This window comes from Erinaceus europaeus, chromosome 20 (assembly GCF_950295315.1).
Source record: "Erinaceus europaeus chromosome 20, mEriEur2.1, whole genome shotgun sequence".
NCBI lineage: Eukaryota > Metazoa > Chordata > Mammalia > Eulipotyphla > Erinaceidae > Erinaceus > Erinaceus europaeus.
In genome coordinates, this window is record NC_080181.1 from 50369056 (window position 1) to 50383450 (window position 14395).

At 41.7% G+C, this 14395-nt stretch overlaps 1 protein-coding gene across 6 annotated transcripts in view; it reads right to left on the reverse strand.

Annotated features, from left to right (window-relative positions):
- Positions 1-5877: 5877 nt before the first annotated feature.
- The window catches only part of MCTP2 (multiple C2 and transmembrane domain containing 2), a 228140-nt gene continuing 219622 nt past the window's right edge, over positions 5878-14395 (reverse strand). For 5 of the 6 annotated variants that reach the window (XM_060179344.1, XM_007518040.3, XM_060179343.1 and 2 more), the window contains 2 exons: positions 10951-11048; positions 5878-8633 (listed from right to left, as the gene is read on the reverse strand). In XM_060179344.1, coding sequence (XP_060035327.1) covers positions 8565-8633; positions 10951-11048 — 167 coding nt within the window. In that variant the 3' untranslated portion in view covers positions 5878-8564. Of the gene's footprint in view, positions 8634-10950; positions 11049-14395 lie in introns of those variants that run through there. The other variant, XR_009546603.1, reaches the window with a different exon arrangement.

The window sequence follows — 14395 nt, forward strand, 5'->3', positions numbered from 1 at the left end:
ATACCCCTTTCCCACTTAGTTTCTCTGTCCTATCAAGAAGGAAAGGAAAAAAAAAAGAGGGAAAAAAATTGGCTGCCAGGAGAATTGGATTCATAGTGCAAGCACTGAGCCCAGCAATAACCCTAGCAGCAATAAAAAAGAAGAAAAATTCAGACTGGTAGATTAAAAGTCACTTTAAGGTGCTAATAAATATTACTAAATTTAATTACAGAGAGATGTCTTAGTGAGTTGGAGGAATAAGAATCACATGTGAACTGTTGTAGCTGGAGACTTTTTTTCCCCCTTTTTGTTGCCCTTGCTGTTTATTGTTGCTGTTATTATTATTGTTGTCACTGCTCTCACTGTTGTTCGATAGGACAGAGAGAAATCAAAAGAGGAGGGGAAAACAGAGATGGGAAGAGAAAGATAAACACTTGCAGACCTGTTTTACCACTAGTGAGGCGACCCCCCTACAGGTGGGGAGCCAGGGACTCGAACCAAGATCCTTAGGCTGGTCCTTGCTCCATCTGTGCTTAACCTGCTGTGCCACCACCCAGTGCCCTGGGCTAACACTTTTAAAGAGAATATACAGCACAAACAATTCAGGTAGTTCCAAAAGTTTCCCACTTACTTAACTAGATCTTTGTCAGTCACCAGCTCTGGGCTTGGCACAATATGCAGTCACATAAATCTGGGTCATACATGCCTCAGTCTTGTGTGTGTATGATCTAGGATCTCCTTTCATTGTGCAAAGAACACGCCACTAGCCCATGTAAACTTTCCTTTGCTGGGCCACATATTAATCCGTGCAGACTTCCTGTTTAGTAAACATTTGCCTTATAGCTTACCACCTTTCAGTCACTAAGTTGAAGACACTACTATGATGCCATCCTGACCTCCCCAGGCAGACAGCCTCACCAGTGTGTCACGGAACCACACCTCTCCAGAGCCCTATCCCACACTGGAAAGACAGAAACAGGCTGGGGGTGTGGATTGACCTGCCAATGTGCACGTTCAGCAGAGAAGCAATTACAGAAGCCAGGCCTTCCACCTTCTGCACCCCATAAAGAATTTTGGTCCATACTCCCAGAGGGATAAAGAAGAATAGGGAAGTTTCCGCTGGAGGGGAGGGGACACAGAACTCTGGTGGTGGGAAGTGTGTATCCCTGTTATCTTACAGTCTTGTTAATCATGATTAAATCACTAATAAAGTATAAAAAAGAATTATGGCACTCACCACTACATATTTTTTTTCTGGTAGATGCATGCTAAATCAGTTACTTCTATGCAGTTAAACAAATGAGTTCATGTGTTTCTACTTTCCCAACCTGTTGGTTTCATTTAATGATAAAAACACATGGGAAAAAAAGAAACTAGCATATATATCTTATAGTGAATATTTTGTAGAAAGGAAAAACAAATCTCATGCTTTTTTTTTTTTCCAACCATAAAGACAATGATGAAGTAACTGCCAGGGGATAGCTGGATTCAATAATGAATGAATTGAATTCTGGCAGAGTTAGCTACTGACATTTGGGTTCCATAAAAAAGCATTGTACATTCTGAAATTTCAGATGAGGCAAACTTTTTTTTTTTTTGCTTCAAGGGTTATCACTAGGACTTGGTGCCAGCACTTCAAATCCACTGCTCCTCGAGGCTATTTCCCCTATTTTGTTGCCCTTGTTGTGGTTGTTATTGTTGTTATAGCCTTTGCCGCTGTTGGATAGGACAGAGAAATGGAGAGAGGGGGTAAGGAAAAGTAGACACCTGCAGACTTGTTTCACCACTTGTGAAGTGACTCCCCTGCAGGTGGGGAGCCGGGGGCTCACGCAGGTCCTTGTGCTTTGCGCTATGTGCGCTTAACCCGCTGTGCCCCCAAGAGGCAAACTTTTAATGTTTCTCCCGAAAACACAGGTTCATGGCTTCTGAATTGGAGTGTACAGATCAGCTTTTTGAGATATGTAAAACTATACAAATATTTACATATCTGTATGTACAGATTTTCATTTACACATAGTAGGAGTCCAGGAAGTCCCTCTGTGCCATGAAAATTATGTTGAGCTGAGACACATGAGTATCAAGAGATGGACTTTTTTTCCCCTAAACTCTTTGACTAAAAGTAAAATCTCTAAAAAGCATTTAATTGTTATCTCTTCACTAAGATCAAGCTGGGAAGTTTGACCGAAGAGCCAGGCAATGGGGAGGATCACATCTACATAGGCATAGACCCACAAATGGACCATTGGCCTACCTGTCCTCTCTAGGGTGCAGCAATTTAATCTGAACATCCTGCTTTCCCAGATGACTTTCCTCTCTTCTTCCCTTTTAGGAGATAATTAATCTTCTCCTGAGTACCTTTATCCTCCATTTCACCTATTAAGCCCCAAATGTAATCTCCCTCTTTGAAGAACATTTCTTTTAAAATCCTTTTTGGTATGTCCGAGTTTAAAATCTGATTTCTTTGCTGATATGTTAAGTTTATTTACTCCCTAGGCCCCAATAACCAAACCTAAATAGGAAAAGTTTCCCTAAGTGATATGTAGGTGCATGTATTTGTGTATGCTCATCATGTCTATGCATGCATTCATGCATGCATGTAGGGACGCCCTACCTACCTATTTATCTTTTTCTCTTGAGTGCATTTCCATGCACACTTAAGGATCAACTGGTTAGTTCTGCAAGCAACAGTTTTTATTGCACTTGCATCCAATCTAACAATTTAATATGCTGAATTTTCTAATCCATAAATCCATTTGTCTTATTTCTCTCAGTAATGTTTTTAGCATAGAGGTATATATATATACTTTTTTCATAATTTTATGCCAATACTCTTAATAGATTTTGGTAGGTCACTTTTCCTCTCTTGTGCTACCTTGTTGTGTTCTGGAATGAGGATTATTCTGACTTCTTACAGTGGATAAAAAAAGTGTTGTCTTTTCTATTTTCTGGGTGAGTTTGTATAAGATTAGTAGGGCTTCCTTTAAGTATTTAATGGAGTTTCATTATATTCATTATGGATAAATGTGCTATAATACCTAAAACACTTAAAAAGTGCCTGGTGTTTGATAAGTGCTATAAAATGTAAACTATTCTATGTGCTTGACTATCTATTTTCCTAATGTAATCACTACATTAAGAATGCCGGAACAGGGGCCATTACTGGTGTATCAGTTTAAGCACACATAGTACAAAGTGCAAGGACCCACATAAGCATCTGGGTTCGAGCCCTCAGCTCCCCACTTGTAGGGGGATCACTTCATAAGGGGTGAAGCAGGTCTGCGGGAGTCTATTCCTCCCCCCACCATCTTCCGTCTTCCCCATCTCTCTCGATTTCTCTCTGTCCTATCCAACAATAGCAGCAATAACAAGGGCAACAAAATAGAAAACAATGGCCTCCAGGAGCAGTGAATTCGTAGTGCAGGCACCAAACCCCAGTGGTAACCCTGGAGGCAAACAAACAAATAAACAAAAAAGTGCAGGTCATTATTGTGTCCTCCATTTGAGTTAGCTGAGCAACATTTAGTACAAATGGTTGCGCCTGCTTCTTGAAGTGCTAATACTGAATTTTAGAACACCATATTTACCTGCTTCCCCACCTTCAATATCGCTATTAATATTTGCATCTTTAGTTAATACGTATCTGTATGCCTTTGAGTGTTGAGGTCATATTCTTGAAACATGTAGCTTAATTATTCTGTATGAACAGTGTCACTTAAATAAAGGCCTCAAGGAGGGCTGAGTTATAGTGCACTGGGTTAAGCACACATAGTATGGAACTCAAGGACCAGCTCAAGGATCCTGGTTGGAATCTCAGCTCCCCACCTGTAGGGGTGGGGTCCCCTTCACAAGTGGTGAAGCATTTCTGCAGGTGTCTTTCTTTCTCTCCTCCTCTCTACTGTCCCCTTCTCTCTCAATTTTTGTCTTACCCAACAATAGTAACAGCAGCAACAACAATGGGAAAAAAGATGGCCTCCAGGAGCAGTGGATTTGTAGTGCAGGCACTAAACTCCAGCAATAACCCTGGTGGCAAAACAAAATGAAGCAAAACAAAAAAACCTCATAATACAGTACATTTCTTAAGTAAGCTTCATGTTCATATACTCAGTTAATATTTGACACTCCTCTGTGAAAATGTCTCAGACACATCAAATTCAACACTATAGAAAAGTGAGTTCACAGTTCTCCCATGACCACACCTATAATCCTCTCTAGGGAAGCACCACATTCCTGCATCTAAGCCTAAAACAAAGTCATTCTTGATCCTATTCTCTTCTTCACTTGTCAAGCAATTGTTAAGTCCTACTCATGTTTTCTCCTAATCACACCCCGCCCATGTCATTTATCCATATTTCTTTTTCCAGCGCTACTATGGGAAAGTCCAGGAAACTATCAATTTATCAAGAGGACCACAACAGCGACTTTTCTCTGAATAGTCATCAGATAGTTTACCCCCAGTAGTAAGAATGCTCTTATGGGATTTTATAGATACTTAGTTATGAGAAATTAGCCCTTTGACAACAAAAGTGCTGCCCAAGTTTTAAAGTTAAGATTCTTCCAGCATCAGATTCTAAGCAGTGTTTCACATACCTTCTCAGCAAATGTTGCCTTTTTCTTACTTTATACACTCATGCCTGCCAGAGAAAAAGAAACACCTAAAGAAAGTGGGAGAAACAGTGAGTATACTGGAAAGAACAAGGTTTATTTTAAAAGATATGTTTGTGTATTTATTTTATTAAAGACACCAGACCAGAGCGGCACTCCATCATTTTTGGCAGTCCTGGAGCTTGAAATCCACGTGCACATGGAACACACTCCATCCCTGGCCACCAGAATGCTTTTTAGAACAAAAAACTTTGACTCTGACAATGCTGCGTCACTGCTTGAAAGCAGCTGTTTATAAGCAAGCAAGGTAGCTCACCCGGATAGTGCACTTGCTACTTGCGGTAGCACAGCAGGTTAAGCGCAGGTGGCGCAAAGCGCAAGGACTGGCTTAAGGATCCCAGTTCACGGCCCTGGCTCCCTACCTGCAGGGGAGTCGCTTCAAAGGCGGTGAAGCAGGTCTGCAGGTGTCTGTCTTTCTCTCCTCCTCTCTGTCTTCCCCTCCTCTCTCAATTTCTCTCTGTCCTATCCAACAGCAATAACAACAACAACAACAATAAACAACAAGGGCAACAAAAGGACAAAATTAGCTTCCAGGAGCAGTGGATTCTAGTGCAGGCACGGAGCCCCCAGGATACTAATAACCCTGGATACTGTGGCATCTTTCCCTCTGTCCCATCTCTATCAGAGAAAGTTCAGCCAGAAGCAACAAAGCCCCAGTGGTGACAAAAACAAACACAATCAAACAAAAAAGTTTCAATGTCTGGCTCTAAGAGAACTGAGCTTAATTTGTTTAAGTACATTTCAGCATTCAGATATGTCTTTCAAATGACAAAGATAAAGAACAGAATTGCTTTACATCCCACAAAGAAACACCTTTACCTCAGATGTGCACATGAAGACTTTAAATACTAGGCATCATTTTACTTAAAGGCTTTTAATTAGCAAGCCCCCAGTTCATATATATATCACACAATACAGTGTTTATATTTAGTGCAAAGGACAGACAGTGTTACTTTTTCAACTCTGTCCTTTGTTCCAAGACTCACACAGGGAAGTGTGAAAGAACAGTCATCTATGGCTCAGGCATTGAGATATGTATGGAGTGTCCTTTAGGTGCCAGAGAGGATGGGCTGCTCAGTGGAGGGCCACTGAGGCTGAGATCTCTGGTGAGCAAGAGCTATCGTAGCAGATTCCAGAGACAGATTCCAAGACATGAAAGTACAGAGGCAGAAGATGGAATCTCATCCAGCCCAAGGAACTAGAAAAACCTATATGGAAGCATCCTAAACACCCACCAACAAGTAACTGGATACAGAAGCTGTGTGATAGACACTCGGTGGGATACTACTGGGTCTTTAGAAAAGATGGCATACTGCCCTTAGGGACAAAATGGAAGGAAGTGAAAGATAGTCTGACAGTTTTATCTGGTAGTTTCATTCATGCACAGAATATAAATAACTAAAGCAAATGAATGTTCAAAAAAGAACAATAAAAACAAAACTGACTTCTTAGACTCTGAAAACTATGGTGGTATTCAGAGGCAATTCAGAGAGGAAGTAGGTAGGTGGAGGGGCCTTTTTGGTGTAATACTACAGAGACTTCTGTGGTGGGTAATTTGACACACATTCTCTTGCACACAACTATAACCCTAAATTTTATGACACTGTCAATCCATAGGGTCATACGCATGCCAGAGCAGTTGAACTATCTTGCCAGCCTGGAGTTAAAATTCTTAAAGACATGGCTGATGGAGAACTTAAGTCTATGATGCACTGCAGTGTAAACTGATGTTTGTAAGTCATTCAGGTCTACAAACTGTATGGGAGGTCTGAGGGGAAAACCAGGAGAGCTTGGCAGGACTTCAACATCCCTACTAAATTATCTTTAATTAGCTTATATGAATCCACACTCCATCAGTTTTATTTAAGGTGTTCTGTAATCTTTCATACAAGTGTCTCGTTCCTTGTACAAATATGAGCATTTCACTTAAAACTCACCCTCATTTTCAGTGTGCAGCTTCTACTTAATCAGTTAACAATTGTTTCCCAAATACCACTGGTTAAAGGTTGATTTGCTCCTGTTCCTGCATTCCAGCTGAATTGGGACATGTCCCAAACTTAGGGATGAGAAACTCATGTCATGTTACAGAGCCAATATGTCCAACTAAGGATACCCTCTTGTTTGACAAATCATTTCTTTTTGAAATTCTATAGCAAAAGGAATAACACTATTGGTACCACTTTTTTAAGTAAATAAGGGGTTATTTTGCTGCTGCGCGTTTTCATCCGGATGACTGATCTAATCTCACATGTCTGTTTAAAAATGTCTGACTTAGATCATTACAAAACGACAGACTATGATAAACTAGATGATACTTGAGAGTAAGACAATGAGGCATTGTTTACACAGAAGATTGAGTAACTGGTTTAACAAAAGAGGTTCTTTGGTGTCTATTATATGTACAACTAAGAAATTTACTGGAGCTTTTATAATTTCTGCAATGCTCTTTTTCAGCCAGCTTCATTAACTTGAAGTAAATCAAATCATGCAGAAATGTGGCTCAGTCAGAAAGCAACCCACGAAGATATAATATGAAGAAACACAGATATGAAATGATAAGGTTTAGAATCTTTGGCATTTTTCATAAACATACTTTTTAAGCGTATCAGTTTGCAAATGGGGGGGCATGGTGAAACTCACTTTTAAATCAAGTCTTCTTACCTAAACTGTTCTTTACAACACACACACATATGTCCATGCCCATATAAACATATATGGACACACACATATTTATATATATAATGCACATACAAAGTATGTATCCACATAAGATAGTCTGTACAAAACAAATATCACTTAAACAGAAATACATTTGCATACATTTTACATATGCACAAAATGGGTTTTTAAGTGTGCCAGATTTTCTCAAAGGAAGCCCTTGGTCAGCATTCTAGGAATGGGGTTCAGATTTATTTGTATTATGCATCAGCTTATTTTACTCTTGTGAGAAACAAGAGATCAATTTGGATGCCTCAATCATAAAAATCTTTTTGCCTTTTTCTTTCTGTCCCCAAATCTGACAAAAGAACTGATTGCAACAATCAGGTAAAACAGTCATAGTTATGGGTCCCTTGCTTCTTGGTCTTTATGTTTCTAAATTTTCTTAGGATCCATCTATTTATCGCCCTCCCTCAGCTCTACTGTTGAAATCTGAGTTTTAGAAAAATCAAGAAATAAAAAAGCCAGTAGAAATAGTATTTTAAGGCAACCAAATATTTTCATGAAACCTTCATTTGTCCAGGGAGTGAGCCCCAGGGACCTTTCTGGGACATCCATTGCCAGCAACGGACCATAGTGCAGGTTGCACCCAGCACCCAGAATGTCACTGATAACATTCTATATAGATGTTCAATACCCACCACAAGATACCCAAATAATTAAGCTAATCCTCATAATAATACAAAAAAAATTCCATCTGTAGTCTACATTATTGGGGTAAATGATTTCCAAAGACTTGCTAACTAAGAGAAGATAAAAATGCAGGTTCACATGAACAATAACCTGAAAGAAGTAGGGAGTGAAAAGAAATGAACTTTAAGGAGACTTTCCCAGGGGTGTGTGAACAAGTTCAGTTTCAAAGTTACTCTCCATGCAGGTGTTCTGTTCTCTGGGGTGTTCTCAGGGAGGATGTGCTGACCCGCGGAAGTCTGGCTTCCATTCCTAACTGAGATTGGGTGTTAAGACTTCCATAGTCTGGACGGTCTTCTTTTGCTAGGCTAAGACACTGTGCACCTAGGGCTCCCATGCAGGTGGATATGCACATGAGTGGCTGTGTGTGCACAAGTGTCTGCAAGTGTGCACATGAAGGGAGATAATTAATACAGAAGAGATTCCACACACAGGTACCAATGACTGGACACTAACATCCAACTACGTGATCCGTTAGTAGAACTGGGTGCTGGTGTCCCAAACTGGGATGAGTCCTAGAGAGCGCTGCGCTTCTTCCGAATGGGACTGTGGCTACTGCAGACTTTCAGTTCTGAGTACTGCACCTGTGAAAACAAGCAGACGTCACACGGGCTCTTCGGTAACCCTAGATGACCACAGCATGTGTTAATGGCTCCCCCAGGACAAACCAAGGCAGAGGAAGGAAGGTTCAAAGGTAATGAATCATTTTCTAAACACAGGAACATGGAGCGATTAATTGCAGGAAGGCTTTGAGGAGTTCAAGCACCATTTTTTGAAACCCAAATATTAAAAGCAGATTGTTTTCTGCTACCTGCTATGGACACTGTGAGGTGATTTTGAGCTGTGTGTGCCTGTTATCCACCACTAGAAAGCTTAATAAGTGCCTCATGGGAATGTTTATCTTAATATATGATACAGAAACTTACTAAGAATTATTCATTTAAAAATATCTCAAACTGGGGGGGAGGGAACCTCTACAAATTATATGTATTTATTTTGCCAGAGAGAGAAAAATGTGGAGACTGATACTAGACCCCTGACTTACATTTCTGCTTAAAACTGAATTGCACTTACAAGACATGTAACAGCTAAAACATCCATGATAAATATAATTCCCTGGGGGCCAAGAAACTTCTGTGCTACTGAAAAGTGCTCTTTTCATGGCTGGGGAAATGGCTCAAAAAGACTTAGTGGTAGATCTCACAACTTGCAGGTATGAAATCCTGGATTCAAATTCAGGTGCTATATATGCCAAAGTGATGCTCTGAAAAATCTCCCCCCCCCATCACAACAGTAAATAAGTAAACACATATCTTTAAAAAAAATAAACTGTTCTTACATTAAACATCTGCCTTGAATGCTCTTCTGCTGAGTATCTCTTGTCTTTCTACAAGACAAGTTGAACTGGGTAACTGCTCAGACAGCAGATGCCTGGACTGTGTAAGATGCTCTTGGGTGGGAATTCCCACTTCTCAGAGCTGCAGGTGCCAACTCTCACTGCAGAGTAGCTGATGGCACCTTGCAGATGTTGGCACGTGGGCTTGCACAGGCTGATGGTGGAATGCTACCTTTAACGTGTGGTATTATAGCCCACATGTGCTCACTGTTTAGCTTTTGTGCAAGACACCCCAAGAACATTGAGCCCATTATGTAAGTTGAGCCACATTTTAGTGAAAGGAGATTCATGAAAAAATAGCCCTTTGTATGTTTTCTGTAGCTCCCCATGGAAAGCAGGGAATAGATAGCATACATGTCACTGCATTGCAGGACAAACAGGGGGACGGAGACTGCTTCCTAGTCATGGACCACAAGTATTAATTAACACACAAGTTCATGTTTATAGAAGACATCTTCATTGCTAATTATATCATCAAATGAAGGTGAAAGACAGATAGCATCAACTTCTTTATTTTAATCTGGAGAACCTAGAAGAAAATGACAAGAAACTCCAGGGGCCTTCAGCCCTGCGTTTCTGCAATCCGCTCAGTCACAGGAAAACCAATTATGTCACCCTGGTCTGATGATGACAATCAATACTTGATTGGGGATTCTCTCAGCTCAGAAAGGATGGTGCCTTTGATCATCATTGTGATGCTATTTCACGCCACCATCTCCCCATCTATCTATTCTATGATTTCTGTTCTCCATGTGTGAAATCGTTGCTTGTACTCCTTCCTTGGGATTTACAGAAGTCTGGATCTGCAGGGGCTCAGATCGCTCTGCTCTCTGGGACTTTTTGCTATTGTTGCCTTGGTTAATCTCTACCTATCCACAGAAACAGGATGCTGCTAGACTGAGTGACCATTACCTGTGAAAAACGCTCTGATTGATCTCAAATGATTTCATGCCGTTTCTGGCTCTCTGTGTCTTACAGTAAGTGGGGGGTTCTGCCCTCAGCATCCCTGAGTCTTCAGAAGGAAAACGATAGACAGGAAGTCCGGGAGATAATTGGAGCAAACAAGATGAAAAGAGTAATCCTCTTGTCCCTCTACTTCTCCTGCAATTCCTGCCATCCCAAGGAGGGGGAAATTAAGCACTCCCCCCACAGCTTTGGATGGCATGCTCCCAGCTCACTGAGTCCCTCTTATCCTCTGGGGGGAGGCAAGCAATCAGAAAGGGGACAAACACCCTGGTTCGATAGCCGCGCAGTGTGAGTTCCATCCAGGTCATTCTTAAGTAGCTCTTTTTCAGGATAATTTTCCCCAATCATCTCATGCTTTGGACAAAGGTTTCCTTGCCACCTCCCTGCAAGCCAGGCCTCTTGAAAGATTTTCTGATTCGTTATCTCAATTACTCACACAAGCACAGCCTTGCACTCCTAGGGCTGCAGTGGGGGGAAGGGAAGGTAGCTCAGACTTCTATGTCGGAAGCCCCTGTTGGTGGTGACCATTCATTACATACCTTTTGAACATCAGATGGTACCCTGGAGAGGAAGTCTAGCAGCTCGTTATTGTCAATGGCATAGGGGTTTCGGAGTTTCTTAGTAAATTTATTTATGCCTGAAAAATAGAAACACAGGGAGAGCATTTAATCTATACGACTGTCTATCTACCTATGATCTATCTGCCAATCAACAATAGAAATGTTGTATATCTGCCTATCTACCTGTCTATATGTCTAGTTGTCTATCTCCTATTCTCTATATCTTGCTCTATCGAATCTTATCTATCTATCTATCTATCTATCTATCTATCTATCTATCTATTGTTTCTGTCTGTCTATAAGTCTAAAATCTTGTCTGACTGGGGAAGAGGAGCATTCACAAATAAAAATTAGTGTGAAAACAATTACTAGACCCCAAGCCAGGCATAAGTCGCTGGCATGTGGGATCACTCACAAAAGCCTTTTCTGAAAGCAAAGATGGGGGGATTGTGGAGAGGAGCTCTGCCTTCTTCAGCTGTGAAAATCCCATTACAATCCCAGCAGCAGGGCGGCAGAAACACTCTAAAACTGCAGCGCACATGGGCTTTTCGGGACGAGACTGATTAACAGCATCCTCAGTGAGGTGAGCCAGTGTCCCAGATGGGAAAAGGCCGACATCAGCCCCAACAAGTCCCAGCTTGGGGGCTCTGGACCAAGGTGGCAGTGAGAGGGTGGAGGAGGGCAGAAGCTGGTTTGTGTTGTTAAAGAGAGACTGTAGAAATCCCTCTCCCCCACTCCTCCTCATTTTCACAGGCGTCTCCCTTCGATGCAGAACAGAACTCGACATGTTGGTTGTGCATTGATGCCGTAGGAAACTGTGAAAAGTTATTATTGGAAAATTATCTGACTATGGTTTGCTAACTTAATTTATGGGCTGCTGCTTTGGTGTATGGGTCTGTCTAGGCAATGGAATCCAGGCTAATTTAGGGCTCAGACAATGACAATTAGAAGGTGGCTGGCCACTTAAAAAGGGCTGACTAGTGTCCCCTCCTTGTCATGTGTGCAGCCTCATGGGAGTGCCACTGTGGCACCAAGGGGAGCGTGATTTCTCATTCTCTCTCCTCTCTGCAAAAATCAGTCCAGGAGCAGCAAAATCACATATGTATAAGGCCCTTAGTTATATACATATACACGTCAATACTTCAGAAATCACCCCTTTTCGGTGGCGAAAGCTGTGTAAATGTCTCTAGAGGAAGTTCTGTTACTGGCTTCCTTGTCTAAGAGGACCTCCTAACCACTATGTGTCTTCCACCGTGCTCCTCAGAGCTGTAGTGCCTGTGTGCAAAGCTCACATGCTGTGGTCTTTTCCCTAAATGGTAACTCGTTTTTCATCTGGAGTTTTAGAAGCAAAAAGTTCAAGCAGCCCACTGAGTTGTGTTTTTTTTTTTTTTTCTTTTGGCCCTAGAGAACTGCTTTAACAAGGATTCTACCTAACTATGTTGTCTGTTCCAGTGGTGCTAAAAAAATTCTCACCTGGGGACCAAGGGGTACCTCACCAGGTAGGGTGTCTTGCCTTGCACATGGCTCAGGGGAAACTCCAGTGCTGTGGTCTCTAAATACCTTTTTTTTTTAGACAGAGACAGAGAAATTAAAAGAGAATGAAAGAGACCACAGCTTCCCAGCTTCCTTCAGTAAGGTGGGAGCTGGGCTCCAGCCCAGGTCACACACAGGGCAAAGCAGCACACTGCATAAGTGAGCTATTTTTCTGCTTATCTTTTGGTATGACGCAAATAGAATGAAAACTGTCAACCTGGGGACTGTAACGTCAAACATACATGGAGGACCAACAATGGAAAAACAAACAAGCAAAACAAAACAACCTCTCACCCAAGTTAGGCAGCAATGCCCCATACTGGCCTAGCTGTGAGGTCAAGGCCCCCACTGAACCATTCTAGGCTCCCCAACTGGTGAAAGGCTTGATGCACATTTTCCTTCATGAAACACTTCTTTTTCTTTCATCTAAGAACTGGTCTTCTTTCCTGGCACACAACTGACAAAATGTCAAACTCTGGGCATACCTTTGGATGGTCAGATTTACATCTGCTTTGCAAAGGGAGCCAGTCATTGTTCAGGAAGAGATGTTGGCTTGGTGGAAGAGGTGGGGAAAACTTCTTGAAAAAGGTCCTTTCTTTCACTATGCCTTTCCTCCCTCTACCCACCTCCCCAGCCAGCTTCATGTTTCTAGCTGAAATTCCCCTCCCGCGCTCCTTCAAACTAGAACACTCTCACTCTGTTATTCTAAAGACATTTAATTGTAGCATTGGCTTTTTGGCAAAAGGAAACAGACAAGGCAAAATGATGAAGGGAAAGGGAGACAAAGACGTATTGAGAAGAGATATATCTCCTATTGTTAATTATATATAGTGTGCGCATCTGGAGTCTTTACAATGAACAGCAAGGCAGGGATAATATCACAGCCGGTCAAAACACTGCATGCTCAGCCACTGAGAAGATGAAAAACCTGCGCAGTAGTTTGGATGCACCAATAAGGGCATAATATGTCCACAGTGCACTGTCTATGTTGGAATAAAAACTATCAGCTTGCATCCTCCAGAAGGACATATTATTTTAAAGTGTCACAGATTTGAATGTCAGTAATTCCACTATAGTGCCCACTGTGTGAGACCAAGGGTCAAGTGGAGAAGTCTTGCTAGTCTCTCCACAGGATTACAGGATCTTTCCTAACATATGGAATACCTACATTCCCTTTAGATGGCACTTCATCTAACAAAGTTACAGATACTAGGTATAGGGTAGCGTTTAGGGTACTGGGTATAGGTGTGCATGTATCCATAAGCTAGGAACAATTATATAACTCCAAGTAATAGTATTCAATAGTCCTTGATGATTAGACTTAGACATAATAAACCTGGAATCCTAGATATGGTGCCTAAAGAAGGCATCATAAATTCACTCATTGGTTAGACTTAGACCAAATTAGCTTGGCAATCTAACAGAAAGGCCCAAAGAGGACAGATCACCAAAAACTAATTCTGGTTGTGCTCAACAAATGACACTCAATGCTTAAACAACTGGGAGAAAGTCTAAGGTCATCAGATAAAGAAAGGACTAGAAAGTTGGATAAGGGCAAGAGACTGGCTCACTTAATAATGGCCCTTTCGGTCAATATCACACCACCTCATCACATGGGGCCCTAGTCTGGGAATCCTTGGATTCCCATACAAATATGATGGGCCTAGACCTCTCTGATGGATCCCTCTCTACACCACCACTGGTCAATTTTATCAGGAATGAAATCACAAGCCCTCTTGTGGGCCCTCTCAGAATCATGCCATCACCATAGAGGAGCTGCTGGGGTTCTTACCTTGCCACTCAAGGAAGACTGATCCTGAAATGAGTACAGCCTGCACTATTCCCAGTTGTGACCGTGAGCTGCAAGCTCAGACCAATAGGGACTTAGAGG